The 19,234-nt window shown below is 53.5% G+C and overlaps 8 protein-coding genes across 8 annotated transcripts; 4 read left to right on the forward strand and 4 right to left on the reverse strand.

Moving 5' to 3' along the window:
• The first annotated feature begins 162 nt into the window (after positions 1-162).
• BJY04DRAFT_203154 (Saf4/Yju2 family protein) lies at positions 163-1,610 on the forward strand. Its single transcript, XM_073713320.1, has 2 exons — positions 163-309; positions 386-1,610. Exons 1-2 carry the CDS (start codon positions 297-299, stop codon positions 1,471-1,473), a joined length of 1,101 nt encoding a protein of 366 aa, XP_073564583.1. The 5' UTR covers positions 163-296; the 3' UTR covers positions 1,474-1,610.
• BJY04DRAFT_203155 (Phosphotyrosyl phosphate activator protein-domain-containing protein) lies at positions 1,607-3,256 on the reverse strand. The gene is made up of 3 exons (XM_073713321.1): positions 2,502-3,256; positions 2,100-2,451; positions 1,607-2,045 (listed from the first exon to the last, which is right to left on the reverse strand). Exons 1-3 carry the CDS (start codon positions 3,125-3,127, stop codon positions 1,653-1,655), a joined length of 1,371 nt encoding a protein of 456 aa, XP_073564584.1. The 5' UTR covers positions 3,128-3,256; the 3' UTR covers positions 1,607-1,652.
• Positions 3,257-3,455: 199 nt separating this feature from the next.
• BJY04DRAFT_224677 (uncharacterized protein) lies at positions 3,456-5,911 on the forward strand (the record flags this gene model as incomplete). Its single annotated transcript, XM_073718037.1, has 2 exons — positions 3,456-5,664; positions 5,718-5,911. The coding sequence occupies 2 exons, from the start codon at positions 3,456-3,458 to the stop codon at positions 5,909-5,911; spliced, it is 2,403 nt and encodes an 800-aa protein (XP_073564585.1).
• Positions 5,912-6,338: 427 nt separating this feature from the next.
• Positions 6,339-10,603, forward strand: BJY04DRAFT_174534 (M protein repeat protein). The gene is made up of 3 exons (XM_073709296.1): positions 6,339-6,440; positions 6,512-10,232; positions 10,333-10,603. The coding sequence occupies exons 2-3, from the start codon at positions 6,947-6,949 to the stop codon at positions 10,356-10,358; spliced, it is 3,312 nt and encodes a 1,103-aa protein (XP_073564586.1). The 5' UTR covers positions 6,339-6,440; positions 6,512-6,946; the 3' UTR covers positions 10,359-10,603.
• A 245-nt stretch (positions 10,604-10,848) lies between these two features.
• Positions 10,849-12,009, reverse strand: BJY04DRAFT_224679 (uncharacterized protein; the record flags this gene model as incomplete). The annotated part of the gene is made up of 1 exon (XM_073718038.1): positions 10,849-12,009. One exon carries the CDS (start codon positions 12,007-12,009, stop codon positions 10,849-10,851), a length of 1,161 nt encoding a protein of 386 aa, XP_073564587.1.
• Positions 12,010-13,778: 1,769 nt separating this feature from the next.
• On the reverse strand, positions 13,779-16,895 carry BJY04DRAFT_174499 (mitochondrial intermediate peptidase). Its single transcript, XM_073709295.1, has one exon. The coding sequence runs from the start codon at positions 16,750-16,752 to the stop codon at positions 14,365-14,367; it is 2,388 nt and encodes a 795-aa protein (XP_073564588.1). The 5' UTR covers positions 16,753-16,895; the 3' UTR covers positions 13,779-14,364.
• Positions 16,896-16,912: 17 nt separating this feature from the next.
• On the forward strand, positions 16,913-18,054 carry BJY04DRAFT_203180 (MICOS complex subunit MIC26/MIC27). The gene is made up of 3 exons (XM_073713322.1): positions 16,913-16,972; positions 17,030-17,098; positions 17,186-18,054. The coding sequence occupies exons 1-3, from the start codon at positions 16,958-16,960 to the stop codon at positions 17,831-17,833; spliced, it is 732 nt and encodes a 243-aa protein (XP_073564589.1). The 5' UTR covers positions 16,913-16,957; the 3' UTR covers positions 17,834-18,054.
• On the reverse strand, positions 17,882-19,202 carry BJY04DRAFT_174570 (putative Golgi reassembly stacking protein). The gene is made up of 3 exons (XM_073709297.1): positions 19,014-19,202; positions 18,872-18,955; positions 17,882-18,809 (listed from the first exon to the last, which is right to left on the reverse strand). The coding sequence occupies exons 1-3, from the start codon at positions 19,179-19,181 to the stop codon at positions 18,039-18,041; spliced, it is 1,023 nt and encodes a 340-aa protein (XP_073564590.1). The 5' UTR covers positions 19,182-19,202; the 3' UTR covers positions 17,882-18,038.
• Between the last annotated feature and the right edge of the window lie 32 nt (positions 19,203-19,234).

Raw genomic sequence — 19,234 nt, forward strand, 5'->3', positions numbered from 1 at the left:
ACCATTACCTTATCGTTTCTGGTGTGCTGTGGACGGCACTCTATAGATATTTTATGCAGACAGTACCCTATACAGCTTAGTCATTTGCACAACATGCCACCTTATCCCCGAGACTGAGCCCGAGGCAGCGGGCAGTTTCGACATGCGACATCACCAACTTATTTTCCCTCCACAAACCACTCAGTCCCTTCCTCAAATGAACACTCCAGCCCACCTGAGGCCTCAGAACGAACATTCTATCGCCAGCCTTACGTCTCCTAATCCCCACCCAAGAAATCCACACCTCACCCGCCAATATGCAGGGCTTTAGTGCGTCCACCACTTCCTCCCCTCTCAGAGCTACTATGGCGCCTCAAAAAATGCAGCTAACGTACATTTTTTTCAGATATGGGCAGATACATGCCCCCCGACAGCGAAGGCCAACCAACATTCAACAAAAGCCACCCGCTCGGCTCCCGCGCCCGGCACCTCCAAACCAAAGGCGCCCTAATCGTGCGCTTCGAAATGCCCTTCGCAACATGGTGCACAACCTGCAAACCGGAAACAATAATCGGGCAGGGGGTGCGCTTCAACGCCGAGAAGAAGAAAGTCGGGAACTACTACTCCACGCCGATCTGGGCGTTTCGCATCAAACATACCATTTGCGGCGGGTGGATTGAGATCCGCACGGATCCGGGCCGCGCGGAGTATATCGTCACGGAGGGCGGGAGGAGGAGGGACTATGGAGTCAATGAGGATGGGACGAAAGTGGGGGAGATTCTGGTGGGGAGGAAAGAGGGAGATGATGGGATGGCGGATCCGTTTGCGAAGATTGAAGGGAAGGTCGAGGATAAGAGGGTTGTGGATGAGGCGAAGAGTCGGATTTTGGAGTTGCAGAAGAGGCAGGAGAGGGATTGGGAGGATCCGTATGCTGTGTCGAGGAGGTTGAGGAGGGGGTTCCGGGTTGAGAGGAAGAGTTTGGAGAGGAAGGAGCGCGGGAAGGAAATGCTGAGAGACAAGATGAGCTTGCCGGAGGGGATCGAGATTGTGGATGAGGTTGAAGAGGATGGGGTTAGGGCTGGGATGGTTGAGTTTGGGGTTGGCGATGAGGGGAGGGGCGTGAGGGCGAAGCCGATGTTTGTGGATTCTTCTCTGAAGGTCGGCAATGGTGCAGACGATAAGAAGAGCAGATCCAAAGGTGCTGCTGGCAAACGGAAGACGGCGGATGTGGTTGCGGAGAGAAAGGCTCTTTTCCGGAGCGAGTTGACGGGGAACACTCGTGCCGCGGTTGATCCATTTCTTAAGGCTGGGGATACCTGGGAGCCTGAGTTGAAGAGGAGGAAGCCGTCGATGAAGGCCGAGGGGAAGAAGGATGGTGGTGGCGGTGACACTCAAGTCGCGAGTAACGGTGCTTTGGAGACACTGAAGGAACCGGCAACGAAGAGTCAAGGTGCATCTAATGCTCTTGTTGACTACGGCTCTGATTCGGAGTGATCTATACTGTATACTTTGTCTTTGGCGATGGCGTTGGTGGCTTTTAGATGATACCCAGATAACGTTTGTCTTTTTATTGCTTCTGTGGACAGGATGTATTTACTTTTCACAATCCCGACTTTCGGGATTCATATCAAGAATTCGTGACTCATTAGTTCAAATATGATATGGAGCTCACACTATTTGGCCCACGGGGCTTTGGTAGCTGCATGCGCCGTACCAGTAGAATCACCAGTGGGAGCCTGTCCTCCTGGCTGAGAAGCTGCCCACGGAGCTCGTGTCGGCGCCATCGGACCAGGTGGAAGCCTCGAGGTATCTGGAAGCGCAGCCGCGCCTCCTCTAGGAAAACCGGTTTGCGGTCCTGCCGGGGTTGCGCTCGCCCATGGGGCGCGGGTTCCTGGGCCTGCAGGTGGTGCCTCGTCTTGCCGCCGCGCTGTGGTTGACGTATGAGCAGTTGCGACTGGGGGGATGGCGTTGGGATCGCGCTTCCAGCTGAATAATGAACCGAAGGGGAAGTGTTGCACGACGGGGAATTTGGAGAGGACTTCGGCGTTGTACATTTTAATCATGCCCTGATGGTTTCAGTTAGATGCGGTTATGGGTGACGGATTAAGTGATTGTTTTACTTTATTAATCTTAGCCCATCCAGCCTGAATACCGGATATATCGTAGAGCATTGGACTGTGCTCCCAGAATGGGCCGCGCTTCACGTCGTATATAAATCCAATGGCGGAGTAGTATAGATTCTCTCGTCGTTCTCGTTCGACGACATTGGCTTTGGCGACCCCACCTGGGGCCGGTGCATCAGGTAGTGAGCCTTCTTCAGGAACGGGGTCCGTTTCTGATAGAGCTGGAGCGAGCTGCGCGGAGCCGAAAATATATGGAATGAAGGAGTGATCGTCTAGACCCCAAACACCGTGCGAGCCGGCAGGCTCTAAAGTGTATCGCTTAATAATGGTTCGCACAAGCTCAAGATATCTGCAGACATAATCAGCTACTATACTCTCAAGAATAGTCAAGCCACACACGGTTGTATCACGCCTAACACGATCGCCCTCTCCTCCACGCCTGGACTGTTTTGAGGAAAGCCGTGAAGCTTCCAGATACCCGCCAGGAAGGCAAGAAAGCTCAGCTCATGGCCAGTACCGTAGTCCAGCCTCTGAGGACTTCCCCAACTCCCCAAGAAATATGCCAATAGCTCTACCTCTGCCGTTGGTCCACCAGGTTGAGACGATGGAGTCTGCAATATCTCCGCCGACAAGCACTCCTCCAGGAGGCTCGAAGCCCTGCTTTCCACGATCTCATACCATCTTCTGAAACTTATATTGCCAAATCGGCGTGGACCGGTGTCAGGTGGTGCTTCTTCAAGAATTGCTTCGAGCTTCGACAGCAGCTGTTGTAGCTGGCGGACAGGCGCGGAATATTCGACGGCTTCGCAGTTCAACGGCCACGTTTGAATGCGCCCGTCGGATAATTTTGTGGGAAATAGAGAGTGATTCAGCTGTAGGAGAAAGGTCATGATATCAACGTAGGCTTTGGAAGAGAGGAATTCGGTCACATCTTGGCCTTCATTGATTCGTTTGGCGGGCTGGATGAAAGTGTGCCCCGCGGAGGTGTCCAGTTTGCGCAGAACGCGGGCCTGTGAGCGATCCATTGTACAATACGCCGGCTGTATAAGAAGCTTAGAATCTCACAAGAAAAGGATTCAAGCTCTGGAGTCTGAAGGCATGCGAGTTGTGGAGGTGTGGGGTTGTTCCTGGCTAGAAGCTACTGCTCAATTTCATGACGCCATGATCAATCGGAGCTAAGCATCCATCCATTTTATTTGCCTTTGTCGCGTCCCGAGAAACCACAACCCCAACACCACCCCGCAAACCCGCAAACATCACCAAAAGCGACTCAATCATCAATGCCCTCTATTGACGCTTTTATAATCTGATTATGCTTTTATACTCCTCCGAAGGCGAGGCTCCTTCCCTAAAATGACCCCGGCGCGCACCCCATCGTCTCGCAAGAAGCGCAAATCCACCGACCAGACCGACCAGAGTTTAGACTATCTCAACGGCTTGAGTGGGAGCTCAACCGCGAACAATCGTCAAACGCAAAGCGCAAACCCTCCTCGTAAAAGACGAAATTTGACCAGAGCTCCGCGGAGGGATATTTTCGAGATACCGATTGCCCCTGAACCCCAGCCCAGCACGGCCTCCAACTCATCGCCGCGCCGGTCGACGCGTCTACAATATCATGCAGAGCTGCCAAGAAGCCCACTGAGACAGCTACAGCGGACGGACCATTCAATCATGAAGCCTCGGAAGGATACTGCGGAGGAGGAGGAGGAGGAGCCTCGACTACCCTCTCATCCCGCGGACTACGAGCCTGATGACGAGAACGTGGACACTGGGTTTCAGGGGCTACTAGATTTATTCGAAAGTGATAATGTGCACCGTTCTCCCAGTAGCAGGTCGGCGACACCTTCAGCCGCCTTAAGACAGGATCTTAAGCACGCCGAGCAATATGTGTCGGCGTCGTCTCCCATTAAGCGGAAATCACCTATGCTGGATCCGCAAAATAGAACCAAGAATAGACGAACGAGACATACTTTGTCTGGAGGGCACACCTGGGGGTTGAACACCGATGAGCAACCCTTTGTCGTGATCAACAAGGGCCGCGATATAGTGCACGAAACCCCACCATCAAGGGAGCGATCGACGAGGGGACACCCAGCTCCATCGCATGCAGCAGAAACTGTTGAAGATGTGGAACTAGTTGAAGGCCACTATATGACGAGCTCCAATCATGGTCATGGTGGTCATGATGATGGAGAGTCCGTCCGAGAGTCTGCAAACCCGCCATCCTCAGATTCTGACCTGTTTGTGCGCCAGAATTTGTCGCCTGAGCTGGAAGCTCCTTCAAGACAGCATAAGCAAACTCCAGGAACTTCAGCGCCTCAGCCCGTCGACACAACCCCCTCTAAAGCCAATAGAACCACGGTGGCTTCACAATCTTCTGACTCCGTCGAACCTGATGAAGAAAGAGTTTTTGCGGAGGCTAAGTCAAGCGAATCACGGCAGGTCCGAGGAAACCAATCCGCGCGGCCGTCGAAGCCGTCTCCGAGGCGCCCATACGGAGATGCAGAACGTCCAGAGTCCAGTAGAGCTTACAGGACCAGGGGTATAAAAAACCGGAGAAGCAGGGTGGTTATTGGTTACTCTACTCGGGGGGGCGGGGAATCATCAAGACAGGCTAGCGAGCCAGAGCGTGGGGATTCAGGGCTAGAAGAAGACCGCACCAGAGTGCCGGGCAGAGAGGCTTCGCAACATAATGAAGAGGTTTCGGAGTATAACGGAGATGATCTGGAGAACGGGGGACAGTCAGAAGCCGAAGAAACGGCCCAAAAGCCCTTAGGAGCAAGAGACATGGGCCTCGAAAGTCAGCCTATAGAGGTCAAAGCTATCTCTTCTCGACATAAACAAGCCATGAAGTTTGGAGTACAGCAGAGAAACTGGGAAGCCCTGATAGACAAGGAACGTGATATACGGCGATTCTCGGCCAAAAGTTCATGCGTCGATGATGACTTTCGAGATGCAATAGATACGGTCCTCTTCTTGAAAGGCTGGTATGAAGACCTCGGCCGGCGTTCAAGGTCCTCTGGGAGATTGCCGTCAAATGAGGCGCAAGAACGCCTGAAGGTGCTAGATGGCATTCACCTGGATGGAGATAACTTCTTGGAAGATGTTTCTATTTCGATAAAGTACGGCACTGCCGCTTCGCGACAACGAGGTCGCAAGCGAACCAAGGGGTTTGAAGCCAATATCATCCCGTCTCTGATACAGCTAGTGTTTGTTATTTTTGACACCTACCATTCCAACTCTCGGCGCTTTCACGCGATCTATGGGCATCTCTACCGAGCACTGGAGGTACTGCACTGGTTCTGTTCCCGAGTGAGATCTTTGTCGATGGAGAACAGTATACGTTACGAGAGTCGCGTCCGACAACTGGTGAATCCCTTGGCAGAACTTGTGCGCGCAGCAAAGAGAGGCGATCTGGAAAGGCCTCCGGCGGAATCATATGACGAGGACGATGTACCAGAGCCCAGTAATGACAGAAGAGGCGACCTCCAATTTGAGAACCGCCAGCCCTGGTCGAACATTGAGGGCGCAGCTCTCTTTGCTGGGCTAAGCCGACATCAAGGTATGCTGGCCCTAACTCTCTATCTATGGAGGACCTTACTAACCAAGTCTCAGGGCCCGACAGGTTCGCTTTGATTCTGAGAAATTTTCCACAACTCAAACGACGGACAATACAAGAACTGCGAGAGACGGCTCAGGAAAAGGGCGAACAGGTGCTAAACAACCCGACGGTTCAAGACGAGCTTGCCACACCAGAGGGGCGAGACAAATGGAAGTACTTGTTGATTTTGCGAGACGACAGACGTTAGTCCTGTTGTATATATACCCAAGATAGAGATGAGAGGATACTATTTACAGAGAACCTGCGAAGTTAAAAGGAAAGGTTGAACCTGGAAGCTGGTCCCATGGAACCTCCGACCACACAACCACACAACCACAGGCCCCCACAAGAATACCCCTGACGCGTTATTATTTACTGTCTGTTGCCCATCTTGATTTAACCAGTATCTATCCCCCAACATTCCTCTTTTTGAGTTTCTGGAGTCATCTTTTCTTCCATCTGGTACCTACTGGTAGGTCATTACCCAAAGTCGACTAGCGGGCAGGTGACCTGTTCCTTCCCCTCTCTGAGTCTCTCACTCTTTTGCGGTCTGCACGTCCGCGCCCTCTGAGTTGTTCCTGCTGTTGTCGCCGCAGTCCCCCATTCGCCCTTGACCTTCCTTCTCCCCCCTTCACTCTTGCTCTGCCTAATCATAATTACTTCCTCTAATACTTCATCTTCAGCTCTTGCCCACCTCTTGTTTCGTTTTTGTTGTGGATCTTATGTACTGTGTTTAAGTACGTGTTTTGCATTTGTTTAGTCGCCCCATACAGATTACCGCTAACACATCATCTTTCGTCTTATGCAGTATATAACCCAATAATCTGGCGCCCCTGGCTGATTGAGTGCCTTACCTCTGCAATTGGACGTCAGCAACGTGGTACGGGTGAGTTGTCAACTGCTTCGCCTTTCCCCTGCAGTCGCATTTTGCTACCCGAGTCGAAAAGGAGTCGGCGCTGCCTCTTCTAAAACGTCTGGGCCAGCACCCCCTCCCACTGTTGTCATACAAATCGATCCCTGATCATCTTCATGACAATCTCTGTGCACTTGACTCACTCTTACGCTCTTCTGATCGCTGAGCGCTGTCGCGTCGGTGAAGCTGTGCTCATATTTTTGCTTTTTTGGAGCTAACTCAATTTCTACGAAGCTCCAGGATCCTGATTGCAAGACGAGCAAGGTCCAGAAACTGCATCTTCATATACTACAGACCACTCCGTCGTCCCACCTTTGACCTACGCAAACCATGTCCTCTGTCGAGGAACCTATTGCCTCCGCACCTCCCGCCGAGGTCGAGGCCGAGGATGTCCCCCCCGCTACACCCGTGGAGTCGAGCGTGGTATCTGGCAGCGAGGAGCCAGTCACCAGTCCTGATGCTGCCAAAGATAAGGAGAATGTGAGGGCATCTCCGGCAAAGAAGACTACCGCCACCGGCGTCTCGGCAACGAAGCGCCCTGTGTCCGGAACGACCGCGACGAAGCGTCCTACCTCAATCTCAGGTACCAAGACCACTTCATCTACCACTCGCGCTCCTGGTTCGAATGGTACCACGCTGAACAAGCCCCCCACCCGGCCGACCACCACATCGGGCACCGTTCGCAAGCCTCTGAGCACGTCGACTACTTCCTCGCACCGCTCTCGGCCATCGCTCAGTTCCGCTGATGAGAAGTCGCGCTCTGTTGCCAGCTCTGGAGACGAGAAGCGAGGGATCACAGGGTCGGCGAAGCGCATGTCGCTTGCGGGCAGCACCACCAGCACGAGGGCACCTATTAAATCGACAACCTCTACCCTGGACCGCCGTTCTAGCATCGCCTCCACAACCGGGCCACGTACCTCGACACTCTCCTCAAGGCCGACCACCAAACTAACAACCACCACCACCCGGCCTACCACTACTACCACAGCCACACGAACCGGCACACGGCCAACAACAACAACAACCGCCACTAAAAGATTGAGCACCGCCCCGAAGAGCGCCGAGGAAGATGCGGCGAAACTGCAAGCCCTTCAAACTAAACTCTCTGAGAGCGAAGCGACCATTGAGAGCCTGAAGGCGGAGCTGGAGGCAGTCAATGAAAAACTGACTCAGGTGCCCCAGCCTGAAGACGGAGCTAAGGACCAAGAAGTTGCTACAAAGGCTCTTCAAGAGCAGCATGCTGCAGAAATCAGTCAGCTAGTGGCTAACCATGAGGAACAGCTGCAGGGCTTACGTACTCAGCTTGAGGAGGAAGAAGCAAAGCGAAAGGAGATCGAGGCGAAGTCTCTCAAGGAGCTTGAGGACGCATCCCAGGCCGCTGCCTCTCAAGGCGACGAGAAGCTCTCGGCCGCTCTTGAGGAATTGAAGCAATCTCACCAATCCCAGCTTGAGGCTCTTGAGTCCGCACTTGCGGAACAAAAGAGCGCGGCAACCGGTTACGCTGAGCAAATTGAAACTCTCAAGGCTGAGTTACAGTCCAACTCTGACAGCTTGGAAGCTGCCACCAAGAGCTTCGAAACCGAGAAAGAATCGGCTTTAGACAAGCTTCGCGAAGAGCTACAGGTTGAAATTGCAACTCTTACACAGGCCAAGGACGAAGCAATCCGTGCCGCCGAAGAGTCCACGAAACAAGTGGTTACCGCTTTGGAAGAGAAGGTCGCTTCGCTTCAATCTCAGCTTGAAGCAGCCGAGTCTGCCACCACTCAGGGCCGAGAGGAGACCGTGAGTCAGCTTGCAGAAAAGGAAAAGGAGGTTGCCGAACTAAAGCAAGCGGTTGATGCCGCCCAGGCGGATCTTCAACAAGCGGGCGACGCTGCCGCTAAGGATTTGGACGAAAAGCTGAAAGCTCTTGAGACTGGCCACCAGGACGCAATTGCTAAGCTCAAGTCGGAGCACGACGAAGCTCTGACGTCCGCCGCTAATACACATGCGGACGAACTTGCCAATGCAAAGGCGGCTACGGAGTCGACAAGCACTGCTCATGCCCAGCAACTCGAAGAACTCCAGGTCTCTCTCAACCAGAGCAAAGAGAATGCCGTGAACGAGCTGAAGGCTGCCCACCAGGGCGAGCTTCATACTTTGCAGCAGAAGCTCGAAGAAGCTGAGGATTCCATAAAGAAAACCCAACAGAGTTTGGAAGAGGGCGCGAACGCCGCTCAAGCCCATGCGATTCAAGAAATTGAATCTCTTACGGGCAAGGTTGGCGCTCTCGAGTCGCAGCTCACCACGGGACAGGACGAGATCAAAGCTCTTCAAACTGAAATCCAGGCCAAACAGGAGGAGGTTGTAACGCTCCAGCAGAACCTCGTCGCATTTGAGACTAAGTTAAAGGCAAGGGAAGCCGAGCAGACTGGCGCGGTGAAGGCTGCCGAAGAACGTGCGGCCGCCGCTGAGCTCGCGTTGGAACAGCAGGTTCAAAAAACCGATTCTCTCTCTGAAGAACACGCAAAGACTCTAGAAGCGTTGAAAGCGCAGCATGCTGAAGAGCTCGAGAAAGTTAGAGTCGAAGCCTCCGGATCCAACCAGGCCATTGAGGAACTTCAATCCAAGTACAATGAGTCCTTGTCCAAGAACAGCGACCTAGAGACCTCTCATGCCGGCAAGATTGACGCACTGGAGACCGAGCTGAAATCGACCCTGGAGCAGATTGCCGCTCAAAGCGCCGGGCACGCAAAAGAGCTAGCGGAGCTGCAACAGCAGCACGAGGAAGCCAAGACCAGGCTGCAGGCGGAACTAGAAACCTTGCAAGCTTCCAAGACCGCTACAGCAGACGCCGAGCATAGCAAAGCTATCGAGGAGCTTCTCACCGCTCAAGATTCCAAGATTTCTAGCATTCGAGCAGACTTGGAGTCTTCTCACCAGGCCAAGCTAAACGAGATCCGTCAAACCCATGACTCTGCTTTGTCGGAAATCACTGCTCAGCTTACTGCTGCCCAATCGCTCGCCCAAGATACCTCTGCTGTTGACGGCTTGAAGGAAACTGTTACTGAGCTTGAGAGGAAGCTTGCTGCCGCTGAACAGACCGGAAGCGAGAACAAGGAGCAGCATGCTGCCGAACTAGCCGTCCTCGAAACGGACAAGAAGGAATGGGAACAGAAGCACCGGGCATCAGTTCTCCGCGTGGAAGAACTGGAAGCTTTCCTAGCTACGTCCGAGGCTGCTAAGGTGGAGCTGGATGCTGCTTCGAAGCAGGTCTCGGCCGCCCAGGAAGAGCTCGCACAGCTCAAGGCCAAGAATGACGAAGTCTCCAAGGAATTAGCCGAATCCAAGTCACGTAACTCAGCAATTGAGGAGGAACTTGCGAAAGGCGAAAAGAATTTGAATGCCCAAATCGACAAGAACATGACCCTCCTTAACCAGCTGGGTGAAGTGGAGTCATCGATCTCCAGTAGCCGCAAGCGGGTTCGCGAGCTTGAAGCCGAACTAGCCGCGCTCAAGGCCGAGCGGGACCTGGTGAAGGGCTCAAATATCGGCTTGGAAGGCAGCCGCTGGGCAACGGAAGACGAGAAGGAGAAGGCGCCGGCCGCAGAAGAGGGCGAAGCAGCCAAAGCGGAAGGTGAGGACATTGGTTCATCGATCGAGGGAACGGTGGGACCTCCCGTCTATGATCGTTGCCTCGCAGTATCAAGAAAGTTACTGACGGATTCTTTCTCCAGATGGCCAGCATTCAGGAACAGCTTAAACACATCCGGTCCGCCAATGACGACTGGTATGATGAGCACCGGCGGTGAGTCCCTTATCTTTGGCTGGAATGCCAGGTACTGACTCGTGTAGACTTGTTGGCGAGCTAGCCCAGGTATCCCGACGGCCGACGCCGAATCCTCCCAGCCAGTCGGCGACCCCTCAGCCCGAGCTGTTGACGGAGCCTGTTTCGCAGTGATGAGTACCTGCATACCCAGTCAGGCTCAAATCTTATAAATTTCTTTCATTCTTTTGTCTGTATTGGCCTTGTATAGGATTAAGATGTATGTAATAAGCTGCTCAGGATACCCGATTGAAAGTACCATCGCTGTGGATTGCTGGTCTATATGACCCGGGATCTGGGCAACTATGGAATATCATTGCAAGACATTGTTTCTATTATTAGCCGTTAGATTCATTTCAGAAAAGGCCAATACGGGTGTAGCGTGACAGGGGATGAAGATAGGTGAAAGTCGCCGAGGGATCCGGTCTCATGAAGCCACCCGTTTTGCTCGACCCCACGGCCACGCCCACATCCGAATCGGCACACACCACGTCAACCAGCCCCGTTTCTTATCTTTCCTGTCCCCCATCCCCTTCTCCTTGTCTTCCTGTATTTCCTCGAAAGCCCGCCGTTGCATCTCCTCGTATCGCTCTGGCGTGAGAATCCCCGGTGGCGGCGACGGCGGTCTCGGCAACGCCCACGAGGCTGGGTGATATCCGTGCGCTCCGACGGGTAGGAACCGGATTTGCGACTGCCCTCCGTAGCTACGCGCCTGGCTGAGAGCTCGTGACGGGGTTGAGTGGTGGTGGTGGTGGTGGTGGTCTGCCGAGGCTGGCTTTGAAGCTGAGCCCGAAGCTGAGGAGGGGTGGTTCATGGGTTCTGAGTCAGGGTCCTGAGCCCCAACAACCTGAGTGTCAGATTCAGTGTCCCAGGGGTTCGATGGAGGAACACAAGGAAGTGGTCTTGAGTCCATATGCTGGGGTGGTAACTGTGTCTGGCTCTGGTCGAGGTCGACCACCCCTGTCACTGTCCCTGTCCCTGGTGGTGGTTGTAGAGGAGGAGGAGGAGGAGGAGGAGGAGAAGATGTGAATGCGCGACAGAACGCAGCGTAGTTATCTGTGAACGCCAGGTCTTCTTCTCTCCGTGACTGTCTGCGCTGTTCCTGTTGCTGTTGCTGGTCATAGTAGTGTCGGCTTCGTCGGTGGGAATCTCGTTCGTCCTGGTATGTAGGGCCTCGGATGTGGCCTCGTGAGAAGAGGCGGTGCGGCAGGGAGTCATTGTCGTCTGTTTCGTAGCCGTAGGCATGGGCGTAGTCCTGGTTGTAGCTGGCGTTGCAACTGTATTTGGGGTCTATGATGTTGATAGCTGGCGGGGAGGGTGGGTTTGTGAAAGATGAAGGGTGTGAAAGGTCGGTTTCTGTTGTTGGGTTTGAGGGTTTGTAGCCTGTGCTGGGGTCGTGGGGAGTATAGTCGTAGTGTTGATGATTAGGATCTGGATGCGATGTGGAGGGGAGGTGTGTTGAGAACCATCGTTTGAGTTTCTGGGTGGATTTGCGCCTGGGTCCGGATTGTGAGAGGGATGGGGTACTGATTGTTGAGAGGGATGAGGAGGAGGATGAGAAGGAGGGACTGTGTGAGGGCCGGGGCATTTTGAGATAGACGGGGTGGGTGTCCCTTTGAGGGGACAGAGTATATACACCGGTGGTATATCTATGAGAGAGGGAAAGGAGGAAGTAAAAGGCACAAGCGGAGCCTGGGGAAAGAAGAAGAAAAGAAAGGAAAGCAAAAGTCAAGTCAAGTCAAGCAGAGCAGGCGCAAGAAGGCTCAGGTGATCAGTGCCATTTATTATGCTCCGGGGTAATGGAGGAGTTTTCGGGAGAGAAAGTGGTACAGAAAAAGCATACAGAATGCGCTGTTGTTGACCCAGATGAAAAGCAAATTAGTGTACATGGGTACATGTACAGTACATAGACTGAGACATGGGCTGCTGCTAGCTGGTGCAGTTCTTGTATGTAGGGTCCAGTGGCGGTTGGAATACCGGTGCTAACTGCTTGGAAAAGAAGCAGGTTGTGCGACACCGATAGCTCTTCATTTATTTAACCCTGTTGTACACTGTAGGTAGAGCTACTCTGTACTACCTGCTAGATTACCTCCGGTCGTGAACAGACTATGTGTCTCAGTTTCGTCAGGAGGCGTTGCTGGTGACGTGGGAATGCATGTTTAGTACGTGCTGTAGCTAGCAGTAGTTACTGCTGCTGCGTTGGAACTACTGTCTTATCCCTGCAGTTGATCTCACCTGCATGGGTCTCTGGTGACAGTTCGGAGTAACTTTCGGCGATTGAACCAAGAGCAGACGGATTCCCGGCAACATCCGGAGAGATGTTGAGAATTAATACTACACAGGTTATCGAAATGTCGCTCACAGAGTTGTGGCAAGCAGAGTCGGCTCAAGTATTGAAGTACATATAAATTGCTATGCACGAGTGCCCAGGCCGCTTCGGAGCAAATGGAACGCATGCCCTCTGGGTTCTGGCCTTGAACCACGCGTTTGTCGTTCATTGTCAGAAAAAGTGTGGACTACAGAATCCCTAACGAGTTATAGGTAGTTAGGCACGCCCTGAGAAGCAGCCTCTTCCAATATCTTTAAAACGCTTTTTCAGGCTCAAACTTGATCCTCACCCGTCAAGTCGGCCTCGCAGTACCGCCATTGATCCTACATAAAATCTGAGTGCCGAGCTATGGTGCTGCTGCTACCGAGCGATATCTCCTTGAGCTTGGGCATCCGCTGCGCGGCAAGTTCGGCCGAGTGGTAGAGGTCACGTCACGGCTTGAACTTCGGATTAGTTAGGTTTGGAAACGCTTCGCCTTATACTCTTCAGTGGTGGTAGTTGATGTTCATGGTACTGGTTTCTAGAATGCCATTATCACGTCTGCCAATTTCGAATGGGCCGTGCTTGAAATACCACCTTCCGCTTGATGCAACGGTAGATGTTAGATTGAACTTGACAAGGTAAAGCCAACATGGTAGTAGGGTGCCCTTTCCGGTATTGAGGGCCAGAACGGCTCGTTCCTGGGACTCGATGGCTCAACTCAAGATTCTGGGCTTTTGTCAAAATCATATTAGTTGATTACACAACATAGTCTGGGGCTTCCATCTGTAACTTTGATAGAAGTAGCTTGTTTCTTAAGCAGATTTCCAGTGTGATAGCGCAGTTTCGACTCACAGCGAGCAAGAAAGTATATGCAAAAACTGTCAAAGACATGCCCGAGGAAGCTGTAATGCGAGCGGTGTCAACCAGGCTCACAATGATGGAGTAAATATACCTTCTCGATTTCGGTTCTGCAATGTCCGGACCCTTACTCCGCACATTGGTATCATTCGGCCGTATATATGATTTTCTGAAAGTGGAACTCTGGACACCATAGCAGCCGCTGATGTCGGGGCGAATGAGCCGCTCATACTGTGAGCCGAAGGGGATCATCGGTGTAGTTATAGCAAGGACTTCTGGTAGGTTTTCCCAATGTAAAAAAGGAATTCTCTAGGTAGCTCCTCTCAACCTCCGATGCAAAAGAGCGCTCTTTTCTTTAAAGCGAGCCTCGCGTTGAGGAGGTTCGCCCATGGAATAGAACCCAGTGGGATAATCGGTAGGGCCGTAGGCCTCCATATAAAGATGCACACATCAAGGATCGGATACTCTTCCTGAGCAGGCGTGACACCACTAGATCGGCGGTCTCAAGTGAGATCCGACAGGCTTGACATTGTAAGACCTGTTATTGGACGGTAAAATTTGTTGTGGTTAGGATCAATCACCTGACCAGCGTGTTGACCAGCGTGTTGGTTGTTCCTCCTGGTTTTGTATGGGGTCAATAAATGAGTCAGATTAATTGCTTCTTCACAAGCCTAAGAAAGGCCCTGCTAAACAATTAAGGGTATAGTTTCTATGATGTCTTTCACGACACTGGTTCGAGATATATACAATATAATACATGCGCGGCCCGAGCGCTCAGCCAGAGACCCCATCACGGCCGAGTCCCCATCGACCAACTTCACGCATTGCTTCATCTCCACCTTCGACAAGACGGCCATTTGCATTTGATGAATTCTGCGATCCTAAAACACCAGCAACGCATTCCCAGCCGTTCCGCCCACCACCCCAGCGGAGGACCTCGTTCTTGTACTGTTCACCGGCGGAGCGATCTACAGCCGCGGCACCGCCCTTAAACACGTCCTCCCATAGCTTGTTGGCGATTGCGCGATCAAAGATGTAGCTATAATATGTGGCGCCGTACCCGTACAGGTGTCCGAAAAACCCCTGCCATGACGTCGATGGACGACCGTGCTGGTCGACGGGGTCGGGGAGACTAGCATGCGTCGAGCATACCTGATGATAAAGCTGTGTAGTGTCAAGGAATGAGTTTTCGGTAGTGGTGGTGTGGTACGCTTGGTCCACGAGGGCCATCATAATCTGAGCTTCGTTCTCGACAGCACCGTAGATGGCGCCGTGCGCGGCTCGGTTCTGTGCCATGTGGTGGATCATGGTTTCGGATAGGGGTTGGTCGGTTTGCCAGTGGCGAGCATAAAGAGCGAGCACCGATGGATTGGTCGCAAAGTGTTCCATCAGTACAGATGGTAGCTCGGCAAAGTCAGTTGCACAACGCGTGCCCGAGATAGACTGTAGTCGCGTTTGACCGAGGATAGAATGCAGTGCGTGGCCCATTTCATGGAAGAGAGTACGCACGCTGTGTTCGCTCAGGAGTGAAGGCGTGGAAGACGATGGCTCGGGAAAGTCGCAAACAAGCGCAATCGTCGGTAGCTGGCGAAGTGTCTGTGATTCGGTGTCGACAGCAGTCGCCATGCCATCGTTCGGGTGGGAGACGACCGCCGGATCATCCATCGCGGCGGATTCGGCGATCTCTTCCTGAGTGATCTCTCGCGCGCATCGTAAGGTGAAGTGGGCTGGATTGGGGTGCTTGTCAGGACGAGAAAATAGATCGCAGTAAATGACCGCGAGAGGCCGGTCCGCCTCGTCCACTACATCTAATCGGCGGACATCGGCTGTCCATGTTTCACCAGGGGCGGTCTCGCGGGGCACAAGACGAACGCCATAGAGGCGATCAAAAAGGCGGGATAATCCCTGCATAACTGTCCCCAGAGAGAAAAACTCGGGAATTGCCGCCAGCTCCCGTGACTTGCGAGTTTGTTGGGATGATTCATACTGGCGAACACGCTGATGGACATAGTAGGCGTGATCCCACGGCTGCAATTGACTTCCTTTCTGAGCCTGGAGCTGCGCTAGCTCTTCCTGAGCATCCGGGCGATTGCTCGTAACAAGTGTGGTGAGGAATTCTGACACGGCTGCAGGACTTTTGGCCATCTTGTCGTTGAGTGTCATATGGGCGAAGGTCGAGAACCCCGCAAGCTTAGCTAGTTCTGTGCGCTTGGCCAGCAACTGTTCCAGGCGCTGAACCTGCCGCGAGCTGGCAGTGCGTGTGGCATGGTAGATCTCACGGCGAACATTCTCGTTGTGAGCAGAACGTAGGGCTAGGCGCGGGATCAACCCAACAGTGGGAACGGCGGCAGAACGGGGATTCCACCGCTTGATCTGCTGGATTAAGATGGGATCTAGGCCACGTAGATCGTTTGTAGGCACCACTACATGCGAGCGGGCAGGCTCAGCGCCATGGGCAAAAGCCGAGCCCAGCTGGCTGATTTCGTTAGACAAGGTAACGAAGCGCTGGCGTTCAGCCGGGGGCATATGGATAGCTGAATTTGTAAAGTCCTGCAGCAGGATACGGGCGACGATGGTCTCCTCCTGGGACCAGTGCTCCGTGACGGCCGGCTGAGCCAGAGCGGCGCGCAACTGATCATGAAGGCCGGTCGTGGTGTTAAGTACATTCATGTACTCGAACATCAGAGCATACGCTTGGCCCGCCGCCTCTTGAACGGGCGGGTCCGGGTGAGAGGCCCGGATGAAGTCGGACAAGTCAATGACGCGACATAGCAAGTCGCTCAGTCGGTCGAGCTGTCGTACCAAACCCCGGTATTCATCGACCGTCGATGCGGCCAGCACTTTCGAGACTATCGCCTGGCATTTCTGTAGCGATACTTGGGCAAATGTACGGAAACCGTCGGGGTTTATGAGGTAGTGGTTCTGAACAAGGCCGGTCGGCTTTCGGTCCGGAGAGAAGGAGGAAGCAGACTGGGAGAAGTCACGCCAGAAGTTCTGAGAGTCAAAGACTCGACGCAGGGTATCGTCGTCGGAGGTCTTGGAAGGCGAGGAATGAACAGGGGTGGCAGATGCAGAGGCTGGACGGACAAACGAGGTGCTGATGGAGCGGCGCTGCAGGCGTTGTTGTAGTCGACAAGTGCGACAAATCCGCGGTCGCAGCATATTAGTCTGGCAGGGACGTAGCGCACATTAGAGTGTATGATAACGAGAGAAATTCTCCAAAGGAGAGCCGTAGCAAAGTATGAAGAACGAACGAAGACGAGCAACCGACTGCGGCCGAGAGAAAAAAACTTGGCACTTTTCCTCGGGACTTCATTTCATCATCTCAACCTCCCTTCTCTCTCTAACCCCATCAATTGCCCGCACCATGGCTATGTACCAGGTATCAGCCGCTGTCTTTTGCCTGCTGTATCCCCCTGCTGACCAACTGCTTTTGTAGCGACTCTCAGTGACTCTGCTGGCCGGAGCCGTGGCTCTCTATCCCCGGGAAGCTCATGCCGAGGAGCCTGTACGTCTCAATCCTCGATCTTGTTTCACGCTTAAAGAAGCAGGACTGCGCTACGCTACGGTTTTTGGCTTAAACTAACTACAACAGAGAAAACCTATCTACGATGACTTCCCCGCCGAACCCTCCGTCTCCCTTGTCCCAGCTACTCCTGCTCCCGCTCCCGAACCTACCACATCCCTCACCACAGCTCTCACTCCTACCGCCAAATCCCCTTCATCCCCGACACCAACCGACGTCCTAACCGCCCAGATCCGTCAAGCCCGCCTCTTCCTCTATCAACAGTCGCGTGCCGCCGAAGTCTCCTTCAATGACATCCTCTCCCGCGCCCTCCATATCGAAAATGCCTTCACCAACACCATCGCGTCGCTGGCCCCTTCCCCGGAATCTGGCGAGAAGCTGGTTCCCGGCGGCGTCTACGTCGTTGTAGCTGCTATGGCCGGTTCCATTGTCGCCCGTAACCGTGGCCGATTCCTCCGCGGCACCACCCCTTTGGCCTTCGGTACCATTGCGGCTTGGTCTCTTCTTCCTGTGACGATGCGGAACGTTTCCGATTTGATTTGGCAATACGAGAAGCGCTTCCCTGTTGTTGCGGATCAGCATCTGCGTATCCGGAACCAGGCGGAGCATATCTGGACTACTGGTGTTGCTCACAGCGGCATGGCACGTGCTATCATGGAGGAAAAGATCGGGGATGCCAGGAAGAGGCTAGAGGAGGTTGTGAGCAAGGGACATTAAATACGCCCTTATGCCTCTCTCTTATCTCTGTGATTTCTTTGTTTCGCTTATCTACATCTTGATAGCGGTTGGGCCGTGTCCTATAGCGCATGTGTATCTGTAAGAGGTTTTCGACAAATAGGTTCTAGAAGACTCGTTTTCCTTTGTATTATCAATTCAACAATAGAACGCCGAACACCTGCTGAAGTCGTAACGCTATCTTCGTCTATTCCGATTCCTTCTGCTCGTCCTGTGGTAGTGGTGCGGCCTTCGGAGGCGGGGGTAGCGGTGTACCCCTCCGTGAAGGTACATGGTCTTGCTCCTTGCTCTTCTGCTCGCCCTCGGCAAAGTAGTCATCGAATGCTCTTTGCGGTGAAGCCCTTGGGGCCCCGCGCGCCTTCTTCCCATGGTGCTGAGGGGGCGGAGCCACTGCGGCCGAGGCCCATGGCGGTGGTGAGGTCATATTGGCCGGAACAAGGAACTGTGGCTGTTGCCCGAAAGCTGCAGGTTCAGCGACCGTGCCTGGAGAAACGTGCTCGCTAAAAGGTGTTGCTGTCCCGTCCGCGCGCGTTTCGAAAACCACCTCTCCGGGCCCTTCAACCTCCTCACCCAATCCAACCGGGAGTCGATGTAGAGCTCCGTAGCCCAACTCCGCACCTAGTGCGCCTTCACCGCCCCATCCGCGCGTGGGCACAAGATCAACTGTGCGCACGACGTCGAACTCGCTGTTGTAAACCCATAGTACCAGGGTGCGATTCAGATGATCCTCGACAAGTTCTCCTAGCGCGGACTCGCCTCGTAATGTGCCACTCGGAGTGCCGATAATGTAATCCGAGTGAGGGAGAAGGCCGGCTCTGTACGCTGGACTCAGAGGTGAGGGGATGTTCAGGACATGCCAGATGTGTTGTGTTGATGATAACGGGGCTAGTTGAAGGGCGAGTCCTAGAGTTGGGTTCGATGGAGGGACAAGAATCGAGACTGTATGTGTCCGCTGGCCCTATAGATAAATAACATATACCCGTCAGCCGCGATACTCCCTTGGGTTGACGAGACCTCTACCTTTGCGCTCCAGATTGCAAAGGTGACCTGGGAGCCGGCGCAGTTGCGGACTTCAGTAGCAAAGAGGTTTGGGTCGGGGTCGTCCTATACTGTTAGTACAGTATGTCTGAGAGAAATGGCTCATATATGAAGGCAAACACACGATCAGTCGCCCATTTATCCCAACAATGAAGTCAAACCACGGCTCTAGTGGTACCTCGGGGTCCTTATTGCGGAGGACCTGAAAGCCAAACGCATTGTCGGACCGTGACTGCTGAGGGTTGGGGTCGGAGTCAAGCCGTCCGATGAATCTATTCAGTGCTCCGAACATTCTGAAGCTTGATTCGGAATTAGCCCACGCGAGGAATAGAGGAGCAAGTAGAA

Source organism: Aspergillus karnatakaensis (assembly GCF_047715665.1).
Source record: "Aspergillus karnatakaensis strain CBS 102800 unplaced genomic scaffold BJY04scaffold_97, whole genome shotgun sequence".
NCBI lineage: Eukaryota > Fungi > Ascomycota > Eurotiomycetes > Eurotiales > Aspergillaceae > Aspergillus > Aspergillus karnatakaensis.

Excerpts from the sequence above, each read along its gene's own strand:
- BJY04DRAFT_203155 (XM_073713321.1), bottom strand. The coding sequence starts at position 3,127 with ATGGATCGCTCACAGGCCCGCGTTCTGCGCAAACTGGACACCTCCGCG. Across the intron at positions 2,452-2,501 it reads GTGTTAGGCGTGATACAACC|ATATCTTGAGCTTGTGCGAA; the intron begins GTGTGTGGCTTG and ends TTATGTCTGCAG. Across the intron at positions 2,046-2,099 it reads GATGGGCTAAGATTAATAAA|GGCATGATTAAAATGTACAA; the intron begins GTAAAACAATCA and ends TGAAACCATCAG.
- BJY04DRAFT_174534 (XM_073709296.1), top strand. The coding sequence starts at position 6,947 with ATGTCCTCTGTCGAGGAACCTATTGCCTCCGCACCTCCCGCCGAGGTC. Across the intron at positions 10,233-10,332 it reads CGAAGCAGCCAAAGCGGAAG|ATGGCCAGCATTCAGGAACA; the intron begins GTGAGGACATTG and ends TTCTTTCTCCAG.
- BJY04DRAFT_174499 (XM_073709295.1), bottom strand. The coding sequence starts at position 16,752 with ATGCTGCGACCGCGGATTTGTCGCACTTGTCGACTACAACAACGCCTG.
- BJY04DRAFT_203180 (XM_073713322.1), top strand. Across the intron at positions 17,099-17,185 it reads AAGCTCATGCCGAGGAGCCT|AGAAAACCTATCTACGATGA; the intron begins GTACGTCTCAAT and ends TAACTACAACAG.
- BJY04DRAFT_174570 (XM_073709297.1), bottom strand. The coding sequence starts at position 19,181 with ATGTTCGGAGCACTGAATAGATTCATCGGACGGCTTGACTCCGACCCC. Across the intron at positions 18,956-19,013 it reads GGATAAATGGGCGACTGATC|GACGACCCCGACCCAAACCT; the intron begins GTGTGTTTGCCT and ends CTAACAGTATAG. Across the intron at positions 18,810-18,871 it reads TTGCAATCTGGAGCGCAAAG|GGCCAGCGGACACATACAGT; the intron begins GTAGAGGTCTCG and ends ATTTATCTATAG.